Below are 17766 nucleotides of genomic sequence, written 5' to 3' on the forward strand. Positions count from 1 at the left end.
AAACAAAAAAGACAACAGACTCAAAACAAAACAAAACAACACCAACAACACCAATAACAAAGAAGAGGAAGAAAGAAAGAAAAAAAAAAGAGGAAATTATGCCCGTTATTGTTGTAAACCTCGTATTTAACCCCCCAGAGGTATCATTGATTGGTAAAGGCCTCTCCACCTCCATCATGAATCGTCTTGAAAGCGAACTCATCGTGCGAACCACCACCAGCCGTCCCGTCACCGCCAGCATGGGAACTGAAGGGCCACTTTTTGTACAAAACCCCAACGGCTGCCCGGCTGGAGCGGAGGTTTGGCGCCTCACAATTCCCAACCATTACTGCGATGATTTGGCCAAATGTGCCTTTTTTGGATCAGTCATCAGCGTTATGGAAGGTGATGGATGGTCACTTGTTTGCAGCAGTGCCACCACTACTTCTGGTGATGGGAAGGAAATCTCACGCTTCTTCTTTTCACGTAGGGCTTAAGGGAAATTATACATGAGTGAATGAATGAATGAAGGAATATATATTTATATTTGTATATATTTGTATATATTTGTATATATTTGTAGTATCTCTCTCTTTTTTTTCCTTTTTCCTTTTTCCTTTCTTCTTCCTCTTCTCCCTTTCGCTCTCTCATTTTTTCTCTCTCCCCCTCCCTCTTTTACACTCACACCCATACGCTTATGCTTACGCTTACACACACGGACGCACGCACATGCTTCCGTGCATGCATATATAACTCATTATATACATTGTACATATATGACTCATTATACACACATTATATATATATATATATATACATCAGGTGCTTTTGCAAACAAATATGTATATTTGTAAAAAGAAAAGAAAAGAAAAATCAACAGAAGTTTGTAAATAGCAGTGCATGTACATAAAATACGTACATGCGCATATATATATATATATAATGTGTGTATAATGTATATATGTACAATGTATATGTGTGTGCGTGTATGTATATAAATATATAAATATATAAATATATATGTATGTATTAGTTGGGTGTGTTTGCCCTGTTTAGCGGTAAAACAAAGGAAAAGAAAGAAAAAGAAAAGAAAAAAAAAGAATATATATATATATATATATATATTATAAATATTGAAGTGTAGAGAGCAAAAAGGTGCATGTGTGTTGAAGAGGAGGAAAAAAAAAAGAAAAAGGGTGAAAGTGAAGGAAGCGGGGAGGAGGAAAAAAAAAAGCAGCTGAAATGATGTTTGTTTGTTTGTTTGTCTATCATTTTATGTATTTTTTGTTTTTGTAGTTTTGCTTACCTAATTACAAGCGGAAGTGGATGACCAGACATGAAACAAACGAAAATGTAAATATAAATGAAATGAAATGAAAGATAACAACAACGGCAACAATAACAAACAACAACGGACAGCGGCAGTAACAAGAAATGTTTAGGAGGTTAGTGTAATATAACTAAGAAAAAAAAAAAGGAAGAAAAAAAAAGAAAAAGGCGTGTGAGTGTTTGGAGAAATTATTGGGATTATATGATAGAGGGAAACTGTACACCTGACATCCGCCTAATCATCATTGTTGCAACATATGTGTTATTTGTACGTATATTTTAGTGGGCATATGAACTTTTCAATTGTGTACGAAATATTCCTTTTTGTTTTTTTTTCCTTTTTTTTCCTTTTTATAAAAAAAAAAAATAATGTTTGCCGCGTTGGGTTAAGTTGAGGCGTGTTGATTATATATATATATATATATATATATATATATATATTTATGTATATTTATGTCTTTGTTATGTCTTTGTTTGTTTGTTTGTGTGTGCTTTTTTTTTTTTTACTGCTTCACTAACTGAAAGAAATGACGTTGCGGAATGGCGTTTAAATGTGGAAGAAGTCGTGATGAACAAATTTTTTTTTTAAATTTCTTTTCTTTTCATCTAAACGAGAAAAAAAAAGAAGAAAAGTGACAGCGACAAATGCAACAGAAATAAAGTGAAGTAAATTAAAATAAAATGCACCCAAGCAACTGCGCCCGCGCAAAGAAAAGAATTAAAAAAGAAAGGAAAGAGAGGGGAAAAATAAAATAAAAAGGAAAGCAAATAAAAGAAAAAAAAATATATATAAAAGATGGAAAAAGACAGTGACGCGCAGGAGAAGGCCATAAAGGTGAAATTTAGGGAGTGTTAATAATTATTACTAATTATCATTATTTTTATCATTATTATTTTCCTTTAAAAAAAAAATAAAGGGAAGGGACAAAAAAGGCGAAGTAAAATAATTTTTTTTTGTTTTCTAAAAAAAAAAAGGAAAAGACGGAAATGAATGGGAGAAACTTTAAGTGGATCAATACGTGGGCGATGAAATATTCCACACCGGCTCATGTATTTCTCGTTGGTGCGTGTGAACAAAAAGAAAAAAAGAAGGAAAACAAAAATAAAAAAAGAAGGAAAGGCATGAGGTGGTCGCAATTTTTCATCCATTTGCTTTTTCCTCCTTTTCCATCTTCTTCCCTTCTTTTTTTTTCTTCCATTTTTTTATTTTATTACATTTTATTTTATTTTCTCTTTCCCATGCATTATACCAGTTTTGCTCGCTCGCGTAATCCCTCACATTTTATTCCACATATTTATTTATATTTTATAATTTCACTTCCATCCCATTCTGACCATTTCTAATTTTGTTCTCTCTCTCTCTCTCTTTTGTTTTTTTTTCTTATTTGGTTCGCATATTCATTGTTTTCTTTTCTTTTTTTTACACGGCTACCGCAACATTGTGATAACAATAACAATAACAGTAATAATAATTGTTATTATTTAAAGGAACCAAAAGAGGGAAAGAAGAAGAGAAGGAAAAGAAAAGGGGGGAAAAAAAAGAGAGGAAAGGAAACGTGCAAAAAAAAAAAAAAAGTAAAATATATAAAATAAAAAAAGAGAGAGAGAGATAAAGTTTATTGGAATGAACACCGCCATTGGCGTCCCGTGCAGCTGAGAAAATGAATAAAATAAATATATATATAAGAATAGTATATATATATATATATATTAGCGTTTATGCATGCGTTTCTCTTTTTTTTTTCTCCTTTCCTAAGAGGTATGGAAGGGAAATAAAAGTGCGAATGAGCAAAAAGGGATAATATTAAAAGTGATGACAAGGGGAAGAGTAAAATAAACTAAAAAAAAAAAAGGAGGACGAAAAGTCCAAATGGGAGAGGAAAGAAAAATAAGAAAGTGATTGCGAAACATTTTTTTGGTTTGTTTGTTTGTGGTTGACTGAGGTTTTACTCTTCTTTTTGTTTTTTTTCCATTTTTTTTTTCTTTCGCCTCATTTTCGTAGATTTTTGTTGTATTTGATTTATTTATTGTTCAATCTCAATCTCAACCTCCTTCTTCTTTTTTTTTTTTCCCTTCCTCTCCTTCTCTCTGTTGTGTGCAATGCAGGAGTTCCTTAGAGGAAAAATAAATTAAGAAAAAAATAAAAGAAGAAACAAAAGGAAGAAAACAAAAGGAAAAAAAAAGAAATAAATTGAATGGAAAAGGCCTCATGACAAGGAAAAAAGAAAAGAGAAAAAAAAAGAAGAAAAGCAAAGGAAGCGAGGAAATAAAACTGAAAGAGAATGATTAAAACGAAAGATCTCTCTCTCTCTCTCCTTTTTTCTCTTTTCTTTTTTTTTTTAAATTTTTTAAATACGTTTTCTCTTCTTTCTGCAATTATGTTCTCCTTCCATATTTCTGCCGCTGTTTTTCTGTTGTTGTTGTTGTTGTTTCTGCTGTCGTTGTTTTTGTTTTTGTTTTTTATTTTGCTTTGTTTTGTTTCATGGACATTAAATGGTGCATCAAAGGTAAAGGTAAAAAACCATTCATTACAACCGCTTCCTCTCATTATGCAAATCAAAAAAAAAAATGAAGTAAAAAAAAAGTGAAGAAAAGAAAGCGAAACAAAACGGAACATATGTATATAAGGAGCAAAGGAAGTAAGAAAAAGATAATGCAAGAGATAGAGAGAAAAGAGAGAAAGAGAGAAAAGAAAAAAAGAGAGAAAATGAAGGAATGAAGATGAAAGAAGGAAGATGAAAGATGTACACACACATGCGTATGTTTTTGTATAATTAATATTTGTTCATATTTTATGCAATACATCACTGTGTGTTTAAGAGATGAAATGCAATGCAGAAAGAAAATGGGAGAATAGGAAGAAGTTCTCGTCTCTCACACTTCATATTATATATATAAATAAATATATATATATATATATTTTATTATTTGTTTTTACTCTTAGCTCTTTTTATTTCCCTTTCTATCATCTTTTTTCCTTTTCCTCTTTTTTCTTTTTGTATTTTTCCTCTCCCTTTCCCACTTTTTTCCCCTCCTTTTATCTTTTTTTTTTTTCACTCGATGTTTGATGTCTTGAAGAAAAGAAACAACAACAACCAAAACAAGAAAAGAAGGAGTGTGAAGGAAATATTGATCATGGTTATGGTTATTATTATCATCATTATCATCAACATCATTATTATTATTATTATTATTGGGGTTTTGACTTAAATCTGTGGTTGCTGTACAAACCCCCCCCCCACCACCACCAAATGGATTCTCCTTCACTTCTTTCCGTTTTGCCTTCAAATATGAACATGTCAATGCTTTTTTTTTTTCTTGTGTGTCTGCACCTGCTCCTAATTCCTTTTTGTTGTTGCTCATATTTTGTTTTTGTTTATTTGCTTGCATATTTTTATTTATTTATCTCTTCTCTTCTCTTCTCTTCTCTTCTTCTCTTTTTTTTAAAAAAAAACCCCTTAATCATTTATTTTATTTTATTTTTATATGAAAATATATCTCCTATATTTGTTACTTCTATTTCATTTAATCACAAGGTTGCCCACAAACATATACACATACATACAAATATATTCTTCGATTATTCGGCTATTTTCTTTTCCCTGTGCTTTACAAGTCAGGAAAGAGAACGAAAACGAAAACCAAAAACTAAAAATAAAATAGAAGCAAAAAAAAAAAAAAAGGACAAAAACAAAAACTAAAGCTAAAAGGCTGAGGAGGGGGGAAAAGAAAAGAAAAAAGAAAGAGACGGCAGTGAAGTGCGTCCTGCCATCATTACATCATTTGAATTCATATCGCCACTTGAGGGACGTGAGCGTGTCACGAAGTTTAAGGAAAAAACTTCGACTCCGTTGTGAGGTTCGCTTGATTTGTATAAATAAAGTGAAGAACACATATCGTATAACCCCCCTCTCTCTCTCTCTCTTTCACACACACACATATATATATATATATATATATATATATAATATTAATTACATATTAATTAATATTATTAAAACAGCAGCTTTAGGGTTTCCTCTATTTTCTCCTATTTTGCTTTTCCCTTTTTGTTGTTTTCACTGTTTTTTTTTTCATTTTTTTAGGTTGCGTGTGTGTGTGTGTGTGTGTGGTGTATCAGTTGGAGGTCCCGCGTAAAGTTGGTATTTTAACACTGATGTTTACCTCGAGCGGTTGTAGCGGTACATGCTCTGGACCAACAAATGCACGGCGTTTGTACTTCATGTTGCGGGTTTGTGCTGCGCTTTTGTGGGTTCCGCATTGTGCCGCGTCATGGTGGGTTGCAAGCACCAATCAGGAGGTGCTTCATGTATTAATTTTTCATGTACTCGCCATTGCCTTGACGTATTACCTGGCGGTGTATAAATCCTGTGGGGATTATTTATTGATTGTATCATGGGCTATTGGTGTATTGAGCAGAAGCACTTGGGTAACACCTAAAGCAGGTGGTAGTGTTGTTATTCATCATAATGCAGCCCCTTCTGTGTTACATTTGAGTACTCAAAATAATAATTTTAGCGCTGCAGACGGCAGTCGTGATGTTAATGGCGATGGCGATGTCAATGGTTTGATGGCCGCTGTTTCGGCCTTATCATCAACTGCGGAGGGTTCACGACTTTTATGGTTGGGGGTTTCCATGTTGAATGGCATTATTGGAGGGGCTTTGTGCAAACTGAAGGATCTGGATGAGGACCGTTATTACCCAACACTTGATTTAGGAGCCAGGTTGTATGTTGTGGTTCCTTTCTGTACGGGGCAGTGGTTTTACTTCCTCTTACGCAATGGTTGGAGGGGAATCTTGTTGGAAAATCTTACAATTATTATTGTCCTTGCGATAGTGGGTTACACCGTTTTGACTTACAAGTTATTAAAGAAACACACCCCACTGGCGCACGGTGATGTTATTGGTTGCTTCTGTGCGCTGTTGACAACATCGTTCGGTGTTGTGTTTGCTGCTGTGTTGGTTGGCAACATATTTTTCACTGTGCTGGTGATCCCGTTTCTTAAGTCACTTTTTTCGTTAAATGCACTCGTTAGTTCGCTAGGTATTGTGATGGAGATCATTGTGTATGAAATTATATAACCAAATAACACAATTGCATAAGCGTCATGGGCGCTCTATATTTCTTTTTTTTCTTTTTTCTTTTTTCTTTTTGGGAATTGTGTTGTCGTTTTTGCGACAGTTCTGCAAGTCTGATGGAAACTGTTGTGTTGGGGTGGCTAACGAACTCTCATTGGTAGGCATACCGTTGGCTCAATCATGCAATAAAGAACAAAAAAATACACAAATTATTGGCGTTAAAATTGTTCCTGCTGAGCTGAAAAGAATCTTTTTTTTTTTTTTTGAATGGCTCGGTTACAGGCACACATCCCTTTTTTTAATTTCGACACCTCCCCCCTTTGTATGTTTGTTTGTTCGTTTAATGTTGTGTTTCTGTGTGTGTGTGTGTGTGTGGCAATGGAAAGCAGCACCATATGCCTCTTTCTTCATTTCATTTCATTTCCTTTCCATTGGAATGGAAGTGTGTATATGTACATGTACATGCGCAAATGGGTGTTTTTTTTTTTTTTGGGGGGGGGGGGAGGCGTATGTGTGTTTTACTCAGTGGTGTGTGTTGGTTCTTCAATGAGGGAAGATGTGTTTATGTGTTTGTGTTTATGTGTTTGTGTGTGTGTGTATGGAGGGAGGGAGCTCCATTTCCCAATTTGAATCTTCATTTACTTCATTGCGGCGCTCGTGTTTTGTTTTGCTTCTTTTCCCTTTCCTCTTATTTTTCTTCAACCTGCTTTTTTTTTCTTTTCAGAATAACTGTTAGATTTGATTGATTGCTTCCCCCACCTCGGGTTTATTTACAATTTGTCTACGTGCGTTTGTGCCTTATTTTCAACCCTCACTTCCTCCGGCTTGTGCCCTTCTTTTTTTTCCTCTTTCTTTACTTCTCTCTTTATTTCCTTTCCGTCTTGTTAATGTTTGCATTTGGCAGCAAGAGGTGTGGGCGGACACTTTAGGCCTTTCGTGCTGGCTTTTTCTTTTTCTTTTTCTTTTTGTGTGTGTGTGGGGGGCAAAATAACGGACAAAACCCTCCTTTGCATAAAATCTAACAGGTGCTGATTTCGGGAGGTAATTAGATTTTAGGAGATATCAACCTGAAAAGGAAATAGGTGCAAAACTGGTTGGGCGTTTGCGTGTGTACTGAAGAGGAGCGTAAGCAGCTGTTCAGGCAGAATTTATAGAGTTTGACTGTAGTTTTGGACCGTTTTGTGCATCAATGGTTCATTTTACTGTTTATTACGGCAACAATGAGGCGATTACCTTCAATGCGGAGTGTTCTTTGGGTTCTCTGCTGTGCAATATGCGAGAGCGGCTGATGCCACCGGGTGCGTCGTACCCATGCTTTGAGCTTCTTCCGCTTTCTTTTGTTCTGGAGCAGTTCAGGCCACCGAAGGTGGCGAATTCCGCTGCGGCTTCTGCCACTCAACATCATGATGGCGGCGGGGATTCGCCAGTTGTGACGGGGCGGGGCGCGCCCTTCACGGGGACTTTTCCATTCATGGGGGTACCCACTCGGCCACTCGAAACTCGTGCTGATACATTTCTCGGTGGTCCCACCTCCGGATCCCCAACGCCATCTTCAGCAGCTAGTGCAAGTAACGGCTTTGCCGGGTTGCTTAACCCTACAGCCCTTTCTTCACTGCATGAAAGCTATGTTCTTCTCGGTTGCCGCTCTGACCCACCAGCTTGGCAGCACTCGGAGCGTGGTGGTCAGCAGAACTCAAAACGTGGCGCAACGGTTAGTATTGCGGATGGACCTCCGGATTCAAGGCGCGTGCCTATTGAGGTGTTTAAACGTCTGGGCACTGCGGACGCAACAACGATGGAGCAACGGCAGACTACTCTTCAACACGCACAACTGATAGCTGCGCTACCGCTGCAGGGCGGTAATTCCGCAACACGAGCTCCAACGCCGCCGCCATCTCATCTGCAGACAAGTGCGGATACGCCACTGATATTGGCCCAAAACGCAGGAATATATGCGGGGGATATCACCGTTGCGTCCTGGCGGAAGGCGTTCAGTCAATACCTTTCTACGATTTTAGAAGTTCCCTCCAGCGGCAGTGTTATGGAGGAGCGCTTGACGGTGACTGACAGCTGTGTAGAAGTTGAAGAAACAATGAAAGGGTCTGAAGAGGGGAAATGTGGAATAAAACTTCCTCCTGCAGCCGCTGGCGCCTTTATGACTCCTGTACCGTTAGTTACAGGTTATGACGTGCTATGGTGTGGTTTGCGTGGGGAGCATGTTAGATTACAGGAGGCGCTAGATGAGCGGCTATTTGCTGATGTGGATACGAAACGGAAGCGGTCAAAAAAGAATTAGAGATGGTGAAAGCGGACTAGAGACTGAAGCTGATGGGGATTGTGTTACTTCACCCGCTGACGTGCTTGTATTTTGTAGCAGTGAGAAGGGGGAGTTGAATTATCCTCAACCATCTTTTTTGTTTTTGTTTGTTTCTGCAGCGGGGTAGCCGTGTGTGTGCACTGTGGCGGAGAAAGAAGTTTTTTTTTTCTTTGTTTTCCGCCCCCCCTTTTTTTTTTCAGCGTGTTGTATGATGTAAACTGCGGCTATACGCGGCATGTCCGCCAGCATCAGTCCGTTGTTAAAAAGTGTGTGTGTGTGTGTGTGTGGGAAATTTGTTTAACTGGTTGGTGATGTTGGTGCTCGTGATTCGCCTGTTCACGTCCGCAATGTTGGCTTTTCATTTCACTTGCTCTCTCTCTTTTTCTCTTTTTCTCTTTCTGTGGATTGCAGGACAACTTCAAGTGGCGAAAACGAAAACAAACATGAGGTTATTGTGGGCAATTAAAAAAAGAAACGCGTAGGGAGTGAAGATAAAGGTGCTGATAAGTTTCTCCTTTTTTTTCCCCCCCCTTTCCTCCCCCCCTTTCTTTTCTCTTTATTTTATTTTATTACTCAGGGACTCAGCAGAGTCGATGGGATGTGGGTTTGTCCTTCTACACTCCGTGTTAGTCATTCACTGCTCATATGTGTGTTTGTGTGTTTGTTTTGAGCGAAGCGGAAGGTAACACAAATTCCTTACAAATTAGTACTTTTTTCTTTTTGTTAGTTTCTTGAGTGGAGAGGGAGGGAGGGAGGGGGCGAAAATTTCCGCTCAGTGGCTTCTCTTGACGAGACCGCCACCAGCGGCTTTGAAAAACAAAAAAAAAGAAAAGATGAAACAATTTGGTGTGATGCATTTTTGCATGAGTTGTTAGTGAGTGGTTGATGTATCTTTTTGGTTTGTGGTGCATTGTAAAGTATATATATATATATATATTCCATGGATTTTCCAGACGGAAATGTGTTGAAGTTTCTTTTTCTTTTTTTCCTTCGATGTTACAGGGTGAATATGTATGTGTATTTCTTCTATAACTAAGTTGTACCTTTTTTTCTTTTTGAAAAAAGGCAAAATAAACTGTTATTTGTTCTGCCGGCGGGTGTGTGAGAGGGAAGCGCCTTACGTGATGGGTGCTATCATACATTTCCTTTCTCCTCAATCACCGCCTTTGTGAAATGTTTATTCTTTTTCCCTTGCATATGTCTCCTTTGATGCCACAAATGTGTCTCCTGTTCTACTGATTTCATCACACCGCTCCTTTTCTTCTTCTTCTTCCGTTTTTTCCTTTTTCCTATTTATTTTCGTTGTTCTACTTTCCCTCTCCAAAAAATAAAATAAAATAACGTTTCAACACAACACACGATACACAACAATTAGTAGTTTCGGTGGGACAAGAGCGCTGCCCCTACCTACCTATCCTTTCCTTACTTTAGTTGCTTGCGCCTTTTCCAACACACTTGTAGAGGTAGAGGCAGGCATCGACAAATTGTTTTATTATTATTATTATTATCATCATCATCATTAAAACATTTGTTGCTGCTGTTGTTTGTAATTTTATATATTTTGGAGGAGATCGGTCCCGCGTGCGAAGAAGATGGCGGCGATGAGCGAGGAACATTTGGCCTTTATGCGCAGTATGGGGATTACTACAGAGGATATATTGGATCCCCCTGCCCACGTCGGCTCAAAATCTCTTGAGAGGAGCGGCAGTAGTGGCCCCTCCTTGTTAGATAATTATCTCGATGCAGACATGTGCAAAACAACGAAAGCAGTTATTTTGCCCGCTAACGGGAGTCAATGTAAGAAGGACTCGTTCCTAAAGAAGGTATTCGCGCAGAATGATGGGCCGAAAGAAGCCGTTGCCAAACGGGCGCCACCTGAGCAACTAAAGGATGAGGGAAACAAAGCTTTTGAAGAAGGCCGGTACCGTGACGCACTATTAAGTTATTCTAACGGCATTGATGCCCTTCTGGAGTCAGACACTTTTGGACTGAAGGAGTATAAATCAAGAAATGTACATAACCAGCCTCACGTGGGTTACGGCGCTGGTGCCGGCCACTCCTCGAATTCAAGACGGGACGACCCTAAACTCATTTTACTTGCCGCGCTGTTTAGCAACCGTTCCGCCTGTTACCTTCAGGCTGCAAAACAAATAGGGACGGAGGAGGCTTTTGAGTGCGCCCTGCGGGACGCGGACCGCGCGGTGGAACTTCGGCCGGTGTGGTTCAAGGGTTATTCACGCCAAGGTGATGTTTTGTTTAAGATGAAGAAGTATAGCCAAGCAGTTGAGGCCTACGCCATGGCCCTTCAGTTTGATCCAGGAAATAACAACCTTCTTTATTCGTTACGGGAAGCAAGGCAACGATGCTGTTCCAAAGTTCAGGAAGACATAAGATTGAGCAAACAACCGGGTGGGGGTTCACCCGCCGCGGCCCCGCCACCACCGCCGCTGTACGATACCACGAAAGGTAATGGTGGTTGTGGTGCCTCTAATGTAAGGGAGGGTTCTATGGGACGGAGGGCTGGTGGTGAGCAACTGAAGTTAAATGCACGCAAGCTGTGGAGTGAATTGAAACATGAGGTGGAGGCGAGCGTCAATCAACCCACTGGTGATAATTACCGATTAGAACAATTAAGGCTCTACAGAGAGCAGAAGGAGCGTGAGAAGAATGGCTGCTCCTCATCAGGAAGCAGAGATGGCCTTCACCATAACCATAATGGTTATGATAATGTCCCGCGCCGGAATGTATCGAGTGGGGACACGAGCACATTTTGTGGGAAGGCATCATCCACGAAGTTGCGGCTCGGTGAGATTCCGCAGGAGTTCTCATCGGATGCGGCAGCGGCATATCAACAGCGACTTCTCGAAGACTTCAGGCGGCGAAAGGCGCGGTAGACGTGGTTTTAAATTACTGCCAGTTAACCTCCGTTGTATATGAGCGTGCATGCGTATACGTGTACATGTATGTTTACACATATCTGTTGGTATAGTATGTACATATGATTAAGTGGTGCACAAAGATGTCGGTTTTCCTTCTTTCTTCAGTTTTACTTTTACTTTTTTTTTTCCCCCCTCCCCCCTTCCCACCAACTGTTTTGTGTATTTGTTATATGTGGTAGCTGGCGGTGTGCGATTGCTTTGCGCATTAGAGTAGGGAAATGTAGGTATTTCTGTTTTTTGTTCCTGTTTATATTATATTATGTTTCTTTTTTTTTTTCTTAAATTTTCCTCCTTCCTCTCCCCTCCCACCACCACTTTTTGCGGCATGCACACACCACGTATACGCAGGAAGGAATTTTATATGTGTTTATGCACTGTTTAGGTATCTAATCCTTCTTTCGGCTTTTGTTTTTGTTTGTTTCATTGGTTTTATTTTCTAGTATCTGCCCTATTTTTGTTCTTGTTTCTTTTTTTTTCTTTCACGTTTGTTTCAGGCGCATGTTTGTTGACTGCTCTTGTGAGCTAACCTTTTTGGTGATGGTGGTGGTGGTGACCTTTTTTTTTTTTAAATCAAAAGTTGTTATTGTTATTGTTTGGATGAAGGAAGGAGGGAACAAGAACATGCGGTTGTGTGACTTGGTGCTTGGTTTGTTAATGGGAAGGGGGGATGAAAACAAAACAAAACAAAACAGAACGGAACAAAACAAAACTAAACTGTTTTTGATAATATTAATGATAATTCGTCCTCTTCCTTTTGTTTCCTTCGCTTCACCTGACTTCCTTTTTTTTTTCTTCTTCTTCTTTGTTTCACCTTCTCTTTAATCGTCAGTCATTATTGACGCGGGAGAAACCCCTCTTTACTTTCCTCTTGTTGTTGTTGTTGTCGATTTCTCCCTGTTTCCGCATGTGTGTGTGTGTTTGGGTTTATTTCACTCTTTAACAACTCGGTGGTCAGTTCCATCACTTTTTTTTTCTTAGGTTTCTTTTTCTGTTCGTTTTTTTCATCCCTTCTTTCTGTTTTTGTTGGTCCTACCTTTATTTCTTTTTCTTTTTTTCCCCACTTTCTCTTCCTTTCTTTATTCATATTAACATAAATTATATGTAATATCGCTTGGCGGTGGGTTCATCTTCACTAATGCCCATGCGTGTACGTATATACGTATATATATGTATACATATATTTGAGAAATCGAGAGACAGTATTTTTATATTGGATGAGTGAAGAAGAACTCTTGTATTACACTTGCATTAAAAACACGCTTCATGCCGCGTTATGTATTGGAAACTACCCATCACGAACCGTAGAGCGGCACAATAAACCTGAAGTGGAAGTGAGTGGTTGTGCAGAGGGAGATAATGAGGGCAAATCACCGGAGTTGCTTCTCAACCGCCTCCACATCAGTCGTTCTGAACAGGAGAGATGTCTTATTGAAGCAAGTATAAATAGTGTACGCATTTCATTCGCTTTCCCTAAGATGGATCCTCTGGCGGAACTCATTGCGAGGAAATACGTTAGTTTCTTAGCTCAACGGGGCCAACAGTTCCGAATACTGCGCAAAAAGCCCATCGCGGGTTATGATATTAGTTTCCTCATTACTCACGAGGAGGTGGAGGTGATACCTCGCAGCAAAATTATTGAATTTGTGATTACATTTTTGATGGAAATGGACAAAGATATTACATTACTGAAGATTAATGCTAATGAACGCGCACGACGGGCAGCAAGACAGTTCTTTCAAGCCTTATCGACTAACTGAAGCGTTATATCGGGGTTCGTGTAGCCCACATGAATCGCACGCGGGGGCGGATGATGTTGTTTTTGCTCTACCATTTCTAATGAAACCACAAGGCTGGTCATCATACCCATTTCTTCCTTTTCTTTCTTTCTCTTCTTTTACTTTTTCTCCCCTTCTTCCCAACAGTTGGCCCATTGCTTTTTGTGAAATCTTTCCCCCCCTTTTGGCCCATTCCCCATTTAAATTTTCGTCTGCTTCATATCTGTCTCTTTTTTTTTTTTCCTTTTTGGTGTGTGTGTGTGTGTGGATGAGTGGTTGAGTGGTTGAGTGGTTGAGGGTTGATCTTCGGCGTCATCTTTTTCTTTTTATGTTACGTATTTTGTTTCGTGGAGCGGTTTCATGGTCTCCACGCGAAGAATAGCCGAATACAAATCAACAGCAACATGCAATTGCCTTCTTTCTGGCGGTATATCTGGCGGTTGGGGACAATTTGATGTGGTGGTGGGCTGTTATGAACTTTCAGAAGGTTCAGATTCATCATCATCGCATCAACATCAACATCAAAATGGGGAAAGCAATATTCACGTGGGTTCACTCACCGGTCTTATGTGTGAAAGGCGTGAGGCAAACCAAAACGACACCAACTTTGTGTTGCGGGAGCGTACCGACGGCGCCTTTAAACTCCCATCAGCATCATCACTTCCAGGTATTTTTGACCTCACTTATTCCAACAATAACAACTGCTTGATGGCGAGCTGCACAGATGGCGCGTTATGGGTTCTGGAGTTACGGGATGCCGCCGTTCATGAGAGTGTTTTTCCAGTTTTTGACACGATGTTAACGAGCTGCAGCCCATTTAATAGTGAAACGGGGGACCAGAATAAATGGTTCTGCACAGCACATAAAGGTGATGTAGCATTATATGATGCTGGAATGAAGAGAATTATAAGGAGATTGGATGGACATGAATATGACGCCTGGTGTTCAGCCACAACAGGCGCTGAGACTGGTGTCAGTGGTGGTGATGATGGTTTGCTCCGTTGGCATGATGTACGGATGGGTGGTAAGTCCACGGTGGCTAAAATGCAATTTGATGCGGGTGTTGTCAGTATATCGCCAATTAGCACATGTGGCACATCCGCTACGACATATTCCCTCGTTGGTTCATATGATGAGCATTTATACCTTGTGGATTTGCGGTCGGCGAAGCGGCCACTTTCTTCTGTTCATCTTGGCGGTGGCGTGTGGCGGTGCTCGAGACAGTTACTGGAAGAGAAACTTACGCCCGAAGCTAAAAAAGCGATGAATTACTACCGTTGGGTGCAGGAGTGTAATGCACTCGCCATTCCCGTTATGCAAAACGGAGTGGCATTAGTTCGTTATGACATTACATCGAATGCTGAGGGAAATTTCACGTTGTTGGGTCATTTACAAAGTAGTGCTGGTTCCGCTGCAAGTGATGAGGAATTGCCAAATAACGCCCTATTTTATGATTGCGCTGTCCTTCCTGGTAATATTTGTAGTGACGCGGTTACTGGGGATGTTATTGGGAGAACTATCGCTGCCTGTGATTTTTACAACAGAACAGTTTCATTATGGAATATTAATGATGTTTGAGGTAGCGCATGTACTGAATGTATTGTGCGATCGTGTCACTATCGTTGGAAAGGTCCAAACACGTTTCCCGACCTTTTTGTAAAAGCTGTAGTTCATTCATTCCTTTGATCGTTATTGTTATTATTATTATTATTTATATTTTCTCTTGCATTGTTGGGTACACCTTTCTCCTTCTTTATGCTTTCTTTCTTTCTTTTTTTTTTTTGAACATAGACTGCATATTCACCTTAGCGTGAGCGGTTCATTTTTCGCCCGTGAGGTGTTTGTTTTTTCTTTCCCCTCCTTTTAGTTCTGAACCCGCCTTACACACCGTTACTGTGTGTTTTTGTTTGTGTTGGCGTGTGAGCTAAGAGCTTAAAGTCAGCGCAGCGGTGTGAAGAAACCACACACACAAAAAAAAAGAGTAAAAAAGCGCGCACAGAAAGCGAAAAAAAAAAAGAAACAATATAAATAATAATAATAATAACAATTGAGGGAGTGAAACAGAGGGAAGGTGAAATCGTTTTTGTGGCACATAAAAAGGGGTTGTGTGGCTGCACGGGTAACGTGTATGCGTGTGGCACATAGGTAGGCGATAGCAAATACATATATATTTATATATATACATATACAAAAAAAATTCATATATATATTTATATATATAGTGTGGGGAAAGAAACGAAGAAAGAAGAAAAGAGAAACAGTCAGTTTCTTTATTTTCGTTAAGTTTGAGTTGAGTGGTTAGGTTGATATTAGTAATGGCTGCACATATATCGGAACACATGAGTAAGCGAGGTCCAAGGGAGTCGCTGCTAATTCTTAGTCTTGGGGTTTTATTCTTTCATCTTTTGTCCTCGTATGTGGAGGAGACTGTGTTTTATCTTCCCGGTTTCCACCACACCGGATTACTTTCCTTTCTGCAGGTTTTCATCATGGCCGTTGTTTCGTACGTGCGATTATGCCGTACGCTTCCCATGGAGGAGCGGGGCTCTGCACGAGTGGGTTTATGGAGGCGGTTACTCAACTCTCGTAAGGTTCCACTTCGAACTTATGTAATAATATCTTTTTTATACATCAGCAGTGCTTATCTCACCAACGAGGGATCCCGCCTTCTTTCGTACAGCACACAAGTGGTGTTGAAGTCTGCCAAGCTTTTGGTTGTATGGCCTGTGCGACTTATTGTTATTGAGCTTCCGTTGCGGTGGGGGGATGCTACGACAAGTGAAGGCGTCTCACGCAACGGTGATGTTGTATGCGTCGCTGATGTTGTGAATGAAAAGGAATGTGAGAGTACTTGTGTATTGGTGTCAGCTGAAGAGTGTTGCGATACGCCTTCGGACCCGGCTGCATCTGTAGCACAATCAAGTGATCAAAGCTCTCCAACCTCTAACGATGTCTTTTCCACTCCTATCAATGCACCTCACGATGGTTTGGATATGACCGTCAACTCAACCGCTGCGTGTGTGGCAAATTCCACTCAGCACAGTCGTGAGGGTTTGTGGAGCATATTAAAGGAGTCGTTTCCATGCTTTGTGATTGTTTTTGGTGTTGTACTCTTCATGCGTGCTGCTAACGCTTCCACCACCGCTGCAGTGGAGGCGGTTGGGGACAAGATGGAAAATCACGAGCATCGGGTGAGGGAGATATGCGGCGTCGTGGCAATTATTGTGGCGCTGCTTTGTGACGCTGGGGTTTGTGTTGCAGAGGAGAAATACTGCTTCATGGCCCATGGTGCCTCCAATGAGGAGGTGATGTTTTATATCTTTTCAATTTCATCTTGTAATGGATTCATTAGTCTTCTTCTTAGTGGCCGCCTGGCAGACTGTTTGCACTTCATGCAGGGGCAACCTTATTTTTTCCCCTTAGTACTGCTTGCTTCCATCTGCAACTACTGTGGGGCGTATTTTATTGTTTCAATTACATCCAGCTACGGCAGTAGCACATCCACAATGGTTACAAGCGTGCGTAAGGTTACAACCGTGTTGTTTAGCTACGCCGTGTATTTGCGGCCAATTGGTGCGGCACATGTTGTTGGGCTCCTGTTGGTGACGTGTGGGGTTTGGCAGTTTGAGCGGATACGTAGAAGGAATGATGAACGTGCATGATAACAAATAAAAAAATAAAATAAAAAAAATGATAAAAAAACAATAAAGGCACAAAAAAAAACATCGTTAGTGAGCTTCAGCTGCGGGGTTTCATAAATGGTATGAGTTTTATAACATTGCATTTCGCTCCCAGAGAGGAAGAGATTGGAGACAACAGTTAATGCATATTTTCCGTGCTTTTTGTCCACTTTTCTTTTTCTTTTTCTTTTCCTTTTCCCCCCCGTGGACGGGTGTGTTTGGGTGCTGATTTGCCGCGTAAATTAAACATGCAGGATGAGAAGGGAGCGCAGAGAGAAGGTGAGGGAAAATGGAAATGGAAATGGGATTGGGGGAAAACCAAAAAGAATAGTGGAAGCAATTTAAAAATTTATTTAGCTATTCGCATATGTATTTGTGACCCTTTACAGGAGAGGATAAGTGGGAAGATGAGGAAGAACGTGTTGTGTGAGTCCGAGGAAATATAAATTGTGGGAAAGAACGAAAGGGTAGTGAATTCCATGAAATGGTTCTTGCACCAAATCTTTTTTTCTTTTAAATCCCCTTTCCTTCCGTGTGTTGAAGGCAGAAGTGCACTGCGCAACCATATATATATATATATATACATATATATTCCCTGTTACTGTTTCTGTTATTATTATTATTATTTTCCGAAGGTTGAGAGGAGTCTCCACCTCTTTTCCTTTTG

At 39.9% G+C, this 17766-nt stretch overlaps 7 protein-coding genes across 7 annotated transcripts, besides 63 other annotated features; all 7 read left to right on the top strand.

Moving 5' to 3' along the window:
• Positions 1-9: part of a microsatellite that runs on past the window's edge.
• Positions 1-17766: part of a sequence feature (sequence corresponds to BAC RPCI93-10C8) that runs on past both edges of the window.
• Positions 23-96: a sequence feature (A-rich).
• On the top strand, positions 99-476 carry Tb927.2.2770 (hypothetical protein, conserved; the record flags this gene model as incomplete). The annotated part of the gene is made up of 1 exon (XM_946470.1): positions 99-476. The coding sequence occupies one exon, from the start codon at positions 99-101 to the stop codon at positions 474-476; it is 378 nt and encodes a 125-aa protein (XP_951563.1).
• Positions 489-514: a microsatellite.
• Positions 515-558: a sequence feature (AT_rich).
• Positions 565-655: a sequence feature (CT-rich).
• Positions 776-798: a microsatellite.
• Positions 905-1009: a microsatellite.
• Positions 1040-1080: a microsatellite.
• Positions 1081-1113: a microsatellite.
• Positions 1226-1269: a microsatellite.
• Positions 1360-1413: a microsatellite.
• Positions 1442-1475: a microsatellite.
• Positions 1626-1661: a sequence feature (T-rich).
• Positions 1715-1763: a microsatellite.
• Positions 2016-2092: a sequence feature (A-rich).
• Positions 2167-2203: a microsatellite.
• Positions 2248-2282: a sequence feature (AT_rich).
• Positions 2384-2427: a sequence feature (A-rich).
• Positions 2510-2538: a microsatellite.
• Positions 2600-2623: a sequence feature (AT_rich).
• Positions 2653-2730: a sequence feature (T-rich).
• Positions 2793-2922: a sequence feature (A-rich).
• Positions 2979-3019: a microsatellite.
• Positions 3259-3394: a sequence feature (CT-rich).
• Positions 3440-3499: a sequence feature (A-rich).
• Positions 3527-3591: a sequence feature (A-rich).
• Positions 3608-3649: a sequence feature (CT-rich).
• Positions 3721-3766: a microsatellite.
• Positions 3868-3979: a sequence feature (GA-rich).
• Positions 3980-4042: a microsatellite.
• Positions 4196-4228: a microsatellite.
• Positions 4237-4363: a sequence feature (T-rich).
• Positions 4436-4503: a microsatellite.
• Positions 4714-4749: a microsatellite.
• Positions 4773-4806: a sequence feature (AT_rich).
• Positions 4936-5017: a sequence feature (A-rich).
• Positions 5247-5275: a microsatellite.
• Positions 5276-5308: a sequence feature (AT_rich).
• Positions 5323-5391: a sequence feature (T-rich).
• Positions 5396-5419: a microsatellite.
• Tb927.2.2830 (hypothetical protein, conserved) lies at positions 5465-6391 on the top strand (the record flags this gene model as incomplete). Its single annotated transcript, XM_946471.1, has 1 exon — positions 5465-6391. One exon carries the CDS (start codon positions 5465-5467, stop codon positions 6389-6391), a length of 927 nt encoding a protein of 308 aa, XP_951564.1.
• Positions 6432-6463: a microsatellite.
• Positions 6736-6763: a microsatellite.
• Positions 6946-6989: a microsatellite.
• Positions 7049-7110: a sequence feature (T-rich).
• Positions 7220-7271: a sequence feature (CT-rich).
• Tb927.2.2860 (hypothetical protein, conserved) lies at positions 7578-8684 on the top strand (the record flags this gene model as incomplete). Its single annotated transcript, XM_946472.1, has 1 exon — positions 7578-8684. One exon carries the CDS (start codon positions 7578-7580, stop codon positions 8682-8684), a length of 1107 nt encoding a protein of 368 aa, XP_951565.1.
• Positions 8972-8992: a microsatellite.
• Positions 9067-9105: a sequence feature (CT-rich).
• Positions 9959-10018: a sequence feature (CT-rich).
• Positions 10195-10227: a microsatellite.
• Tb927.2.2880 (hypothetical protein, conserved) lies at positions 10307-11599 on the top strand (the record flags this gene model as incomplete). Its single annotated transcript, XM_946473.1, has 1 exon — positions 10307-11599. The coding sequence occupies one exon, from the start codon at positions 10307-10309 to the stop codon at positions 11597-11599; it is 1293 nt and encodes a 430-aa protein (XP_951566.1).
• Positions 11634-11706: a microsatellite.
• Positions 12038-12124: a sequence feature (T-rich).
• Positions 12315-12359: a microsatellite.
• Positions 12384-12464: a sequence feature (CT-rich).
• Positions 12608-12722: a sequence feature (T-rich).
• Positions 12786-12825: a microsatellite.
• Tb927.2.2900 (ARP2/3 complex subunit, putative) lies at positions 12859-13401 on the top strand (the record flags this gene model as incomplete). Its single annotated transcript, XM_946474.1, has 1 exon — positions 12859-13401. One exon carries the CDS (start codon positions 12859-12861, stop codon positions 13399-13401), a length of 543 nt encoding a protein of 180 aa, XP_951567.1.
• Positions 13511-13560: a sequence feature (CT-rich).
• On the top strand, positions 13780-14997 carry Tb927.2.2910 (hypothetical protein, conserved; the record flags this gene model as incomplete). The annotated part of the gene is made up of 1 exon (XM_946475.1): positions 13780-14997. One exon carries the CDS (start codon positions 13780-13782, stop codon positions 14995-14997), a length of 1218 nt encoding a protein of 405 aa, XP_951568.1.
• Positions 15109-15131: a microsatellite.
• Positions 15162-15201: a microsatellite.
• Positions 15425-15463: a sequence feature (AT_rich).
• Positions 15579-15640: a microsatellite.
• On the top strand, positions 15735-17081 carry Tb927.2.2920 (hypothetical protein, conserved; the record flags this gene model as incomplete). The annotated part of the gene is made up of 1 exon (XM_946476.1): positions 15735-17081. One exon carries the CDS (start codon positions 15735-15737, stop codon positions 17079-17081), a length of 1347 nt encoding a protein of 448 aa, XP_951569.1.
• Positions 17083-17142: a sequence feature (A-rich).
• Positions 17664-17691: a microsatellite.

The sequence above is a fragment of the Trypanosoma brucei genome, chromosome 2 (assembly GCF_000002445.2).
Source record: "Trypanosoma brucei brucei TREU927 chromosome 2, complete sequence".
Taxonomy (NCBI): domain Eukaryota; phylum Euglenozoa; class Kinetoplastea; order Trypanosomatida; family Trypanosomatidae; genus Trypanosoma; species Trypanosoma brucei.